A 6000-nucleotide genomic window follows, 5' to 3' on the forward strand; every position below is an offset into this window, starting at 1 on the left:
CCACTGGCCAGGGGGAGGCAGCCTCTTGGAGTTAGAAGTGCGGCCACAGTCAGACTGCCCTGGTTGAGTGGTGTCTCCGCCAAGACCAGCTGAATGGTTCTGGGAGCTGACTGACCTTCTCTGAGTCTTGATTTCCTCCTGTGAAATGGGAACAAGACATGTACCCACTTCTTAAGAATTGTTGGCCGCAGTAGGCAAGAGAATTGATATGAAATGTTTAGCTAGAGCTCAATTACTACTTGTACTTTCTCTATTATAGTGAAACCAGGAAGCGTTTGGGAAAAGGCCAGAGGCCCTGTGCTGTTTCTGGCCTTCCTCAGGTCACACTCCTGAGCGCTGGACCAGGGTCGGTGGGGCCCGTGTTGGCGCCAGCATCTTTGAGTTCACGGGATTGCCGTATCCCGTGTACACTGGGGTAGCAGAGGTCCTGACGTCAGACTGGCCTGGGCTGCTGCGCCCAGGGGGGAGCAGCGCGGGTGTCTCTGAGCTCGTTTCCTGGCATGGCTTAAAGTGGCTCTCGCGGCCCTGGCCGTCCTAGAAACCTGTCACTTCAGGCGCCTGTTTCCCATTGATGTTCGTACAGTTGGGCTATTTTCCTTCTTAATATACGAAAGCACACTTTAAAAAAAAACTGACTCTCTTAAAAAAGTAAAAAGGTGACTTAGCAGTTGCTGGTCCCATTCAGACACAGCCAACTTTTGGCTGTGATGAGTGGCCTTTGAGCAGGAGGCTGCCTGATGAGAACGGAGTGGACGGCATCGGTCTTCACTGGCCAGCCCCTCAGCCTCGCTCTCCTTTCCTGTCTCATAGATGGCGGGGTTGACATACACATGGCTTGAATCCTCATGTCTTTACCTGATATGGGACCAGAGACAGTTTCCCATAAGCTTTCTAGTTAGAGCTATGCAGGGTCTCACCAAGCAGAAGTGCCTTTGTTTGTTACTTCCCCCTTACGCATGTTCATGGGGGTATGTATTCTAAATAATGGCGCGATGTAGACCTCTTTATGGAAAAACTTCTTCTGTGTTTAAGATTATGTCCTTAGAATATTATTTCCAGAGTTGGATTACCAAGTCAAAATTACCTGGGGTTTTTTTGGTTACTTTTTTGGGTTTGTTTTAATAGTAACATAGCTTATTTAGAAAAGTAGGAAAAATCCTAAGAAAATTAAGTATCATAATTTCATCATTCAGAAACAAAACTTCGTATTTTTAAAATTTCTAGGACCTCTGTTTTAACAGACCATGTGACTAATGTATGTTGGTTTAAATTCACTTCCTATCTCTGGAGTGTTAATAAGCATTAATTAAAAGCATTATGTCATTGAAATAATTAATGTTAAACAGTAAGAAATATTGACCTCCGAGGTGTTACTTAAGTTTGAATGAGTGATAGATGCACATGGTCCTCTGGTGGCTGTATACCAGGGGTTCCCAACCTCCAGAATCTAATGCCTGATAATCCGAGGTGGAGCCGATGTAATGATAATAGAAATAAAGTGCACAGTAAATGCAGTGTCCTCGAATTGTCCCAAAACCATCCCCCCTCACCCTGGTCCATGGAAGAATTGTTTTGCATGGAACTGGACCCTGGTGCCAGAAAGGTTGGGGATTGCTATTGTATGCTACCCATCGTGGAATACCCAGACTGTGTGTTCCTAGTTTTATGAATGAAATTCAGATGTGGAGTATTACTGAACTCAGTCTCAGTTGGTTCAGTCAGTCACCTAGACTCAGTGGTTGCTTTTTTCACTGGGCTGTTTGTTAGAATAGTTAACTGAGTCATTAGTAAGTTAGTAGTTAACTAAGCAAATCAGCTTAGGCCACTACCTGTTTGTTTAAAACAAGCCAGCATGCCTTCACAATTAACTTCTTGGTGCATTTCATTGTTCTCTGAATGTTCCCCCAAAATACAAGCTAATGAGGTACAATAATGTGTGTGCCCTTGCTTTTGCAAAATAAGGAGCTGGTTCCTTCCTCATTGGAGGTTGAGTCATTCCCCTTTCCTGGTTACTATCAGCTGAATGAAGCCTGTTCTGCCCCTAGTGATGGGAAGAGGCACTGCCATAGCTACCCCAGGGCTCTGCCTCATGGGATGGAAACTGGGATCAGTCTCCAGACACCCCAGTGTGGGAAGCTGGAGCTCTGGGGCCTCCAGGTTCCTGTGAGAAGAGTCTGCTGCCTCCATCCGCCTGCCAGACTGGCTGGGCTCAGCAGACACAGGCAGGACTGTTCCACACACAAGTCTCATGGAACACGCTTTTGACCTCTTAGAAGCATTTTGAGATACGAGCAGGGTGTCACATTGGGGGTGTCTGTATGTATGGTGAGAGAGTGCAAACTGTAGGTTTTCCTCTTCATATAGTTTAGAAGTGTGCAGTTTACATCCCTTGACAGAAGTGGGCATTGAGATGCTGTCTACCACACTCGGGCCATCTTTGTGTTGCCCCTGCCTCATTACTTGTCGGGGGAAATGAGAGCTTTTGTAGACATAAACTTTCTGTGTCTCAGGTTTTTGTTTTCTGTTTTGTTCTCTGTTCGGGTAGACTTTTGAATACTTACTGCACAACACTTCTAAACAAACTAACTCGTTTGCTCTGATGAGGTCAGACCTTGAATAAGGGCTTTGTTTGCACCCAAGAACTCCTTTCCGTTTCCAGTGAGGGCACCACTGCCCAGGTGTCTGAGGGACAAGGTTGGACAGGAGGCTGTGAGGGGCACCAGGCCGGCCCCTGACCTCACGGTCTCTCTCCCCACCACAGACCGCTCCCCATCCCACCCCACGGCCCTCAGTCGCTCGGCCTCCCTCAGCTACCCAGACCGCTCAGAAACGGCAAGCACCGTGCCCTTGGCAGGCAGCAGCAACCAGTTTGGCAGCTCGATCCTGGGCCAGTACATCTCTGATTTCAGCGTTCGGGCACTCATGGACCTCCAGTACATTAAGGTGAGCACTCCCATGGCCCTCTGCCTGGGGCAGCCCCATCCTCTGCCTCCTGGGCATCTGGATCACTCTGCCTCCAGTCCATCGGCAGCTTCTTTGATCCACTGCACCCAGCGTGAATAGGCTTCCCAGGTGTTGCTAGTGGTAAAGAACCCGCCTGCCAATGCAGGAAACACAAGATCCCTGAGTTGGGAAGATCATCTGGAGGAGGGCATGGCAACCCACTCCAGTATTCTTGCCTGGAGAATCCCAAGGACAGAGGAGGCTGGCGGACTACAGTCCATGGGGTTGCAAAGAGTCAGACATGACTGAAGCTTAGCACACGGCACACGCAGGCCCAGCACGGCGGGCCCGGACCTGGGATGTGTGTCCTTCCTACTCTGGCTTCTCACTCTTTGGTGGGGGGCGCTTCTGAGACACACTGCCCTGGGTCACGCCCTCTTTCCTGGACTCAGCTTCCATCCTGGCCACATTTCCCTGGCCCCCCAACCCTGCCCTCAGTGACCACCCCACCCCTGCCCACCCCCCTGCAGATCACCCGGCAACAGTACCAGAACGGGCTGCTGGCCTCACGCATGGAGAACTGCCCCCAGTTCCCCCTGGACGGGTGCGCCATCTGCACCGAGAACTCAGCTGACAAGGCCGAGCCGCCACCGGCGGACGAGACCACGAACCTGCTGAATGAGCGCAACTCCTTGCTGCACCGGACGTCTCACGAGAGCGCCATCTGACAGGAGGGCCCGGGGTCCCCCGCCAGCCCCGCGGGGGCCTCCCCAGTGGGCCCACAAGAAGACAGGGGGCCTGTTAGGCCGGAAGGGGTACAGTTGCCCTGTCTGACTGAGCAGCCAGAGGGTCCCCTGCCTGAGGGGGACCTGGTCTCTGACAGGGTCCTCTGAACAGCTTGGAGGTGGCAGCTGCACGGCCCCGGACTGTGGGGCAGTATACCGGCGACCAGGAACGCTCCTAAACTCAGCTCGTTGCACCTCTTTTTAAATGTCAGGGGGAAGGGAAGACAGGGTTAAGGAACTTTAAAAGCAATTTTTTTTTCCACAGAAACTTTAAAAGGGGTAGGGTTTCTCACCCCGGGAAGCAATAGCCATAACGTGCTCCCAGTTGTGACCTTCTGGCTGCATCCCTGACTCAGGGAGCCACCTCTCCCTACTCCTCTTCCACGTCCTCCAGAGATGGCACCACTGCAGTCTCCTGGAGGAAGATTTCTTCTTGGGAGAGAAGACAGTTCTTCCCAGGAAGCAAAGAACCAAATAGCGCTGAGAACAACTGCCTGGATGCACGCTGAGGCTCACCTGTCGTCACCGAGGCCAAGGGATTTTTCTGGGAACCCTGGTCAGGGAGGTGACAGTCCCAACTGTGGAGAGGAGCATGCCTCCTCCTGTCAATCGCTGGACCCAGGAACCTCCTAGAACCCTGCTGATGGGGTCTCCTGGTGAGTTGGGTTGGGCCGAGGCCTGCCCCACGGTCTGCCTCACGTCCACCCCTTTGGACAGCTCTCCCCTTGTCGTGGGACTGACTCCCAAGTATTAGGCGGGTCTCACACCGTTAAGACTTCTAACCAGACTGCTCCCCAGGCCCTGCCCTCAGTTTCACCAAAGGTTTCCCCCTGGTGGGGAGAGTGTCTGTGTTAGAGGGGCTTACCTGTGATGCTCTTTTCGGGGCCAGGAGGGAGCTTGGTCATGAGCATCTACATTGTTAGCAGTCAGTTCATCCCCCTCCCACCCCATAGCCAAAGTCAAGTCTCATTACTGACCCACAAAGCCCTTCTCTCCAGATTCCCTGCTTCTAATCCCAAACCCGTGTCTCTTGGGGATTGAGGTCAGGAGGACGTGTAGGAAGCCAGCACAAGTTGGCTCTTCATGCCCTTTCCTCTGTGGCCGAGGCTCACCTGACCTTGTTCACGTACTTACAGAACCCGGGAAAGGAGGTTTCCACCTAGAAGGCACCCAGCCAGCAGCCCCGTCCTACCCACGTGTGTGGTCCTAGTGTGAGCTGTCATCCTGGTCTTTGCTGCAGCCCGTGGTGCTGGACCCTGGGTGCCCCAGCCCCATCTGCAGTCCTGCAGCTTCTCCCTGAGCAGCAGGCTTCCCCCTGTCGGGGAGGCTGTGGGACCAAGGTCCACTTTGGCCCTTTGGTTGGGTGGAACGGCTGGGGGCCTGGAACAGACGAGGGGGCCTCGCAGGCCTTCCCGCACGTTGTGTATTCAGCCCGTGAGACCGGGTGCCCCAAGCACTCTGCTGGCAGTGACCGGGAAACGCCTTGCCCCAAGTACGCTGGGCCCCGGTCAGTGTGACAGGCCTCACCAGTGACAGAAGTGATTCCCACAAGTCTGGAGAGAAGGTGGTGACACCTGTGGGTGCTCGGCCATAAGGAAGACACCAGACCTTCGTGCCCTGTCCAGGGAAACCCCTGAGTTTTCTCCAGGAGCAGCTTGCTCTCCGCGTCCACATGGGGGCTTGCAGTACGGTTTTCCTGGGGTCTGAGTGCTGCCTGAGCCCACCCACTGCCTGAACCTAGTGTTTGTGTGTGAAGTCCATGGAGCAGGTACACACACTTCCATGGCTACCTCTCTGCACACACAGATGCTCTCAAGAGATGGTCCCTCCTCCCCACCTCTCCCTGTCCCCATTTATAATCACTTTTTGCAGAGGGTCATGGTTATTTCCAAATATTACTGGTCCGATGACTTCCTCTTCCCAGTGCAATTTCTCATTTCCTATTCCAGCCTCTGGTTCCTGGGCTGAGCCGTACCCTGGACCTGGCCCAGCCCTGCGCGTCTTCCCATGGAAGGGGGACCTCTGCAAACAGCAGGCCTCCATGTGGGTAGGCGAGTCACAGCCACCGTAGCAAGTAACTCGTATTTATTTTGCATAAGACTTTAATTTGTATATTTTTGTGATTTATTTTGGCATTGTTATGAGTTTTGACTCTCGGGGAGTTTTGTTGTTATGACTCTTGTGTCTTTTGTCACAAAACAATGATAATATTTGCTAAACGATATATGGAATTTATTTTTGATTGGTAATAAAAAAATGAAATATGGATAAA

General features: G+C 52.2%; 1 protein-coding gene across 4 annotated transcripts in view; it reads left to right on the forward strand.

Annotated features, from left to right (window-relative positions):
* Positions 1 to 6000, forward strand: part of CNNM4 (cyclin and CBS domain divalent metal cation transport mediator 4) — a 36925-nt gene extending 30925 nt beyond the window's left edge. For 2 of the 4 annotated variants that reach the window (XM_070474452.1, XM_020906331.2), the window contains 2 exons: positions 2762 to 2943; positions 3474 to 6000. In XM_070474452.1, coding sequence (XP_070330553.1) covers positions 2762 to 2943; positions 3474 to 3621 — 330 coding nt within the window. In that variant the 3' untranslated portion in view covers positions 3622 to 6000. The remainder of the gene's footprint in view (positions 1 to 2761; positions 2944 to 3473) is intronic. The other 2 variants (XM_070474458.1, XM_070474455.1) reach the window with 1 other exon arrangement.

Source organism: Odocoileus virginianus, chromosome 2, assembly GCF_023699985.2.
Source record: "Odocoileus virginianus isolate 20LAN1187 ecotype Illinois chromosome 2, Ovbor_1.2, whole genome shotgun sequence".
In the NCBI taxonomy this organism is placed as follows: domain Eukaryota; kingdom Metazoa; phylum Chordata; class Mammalia; order Artiodactyla; family Cervidae; genus Odocoileus; species Odocoileus virginianus.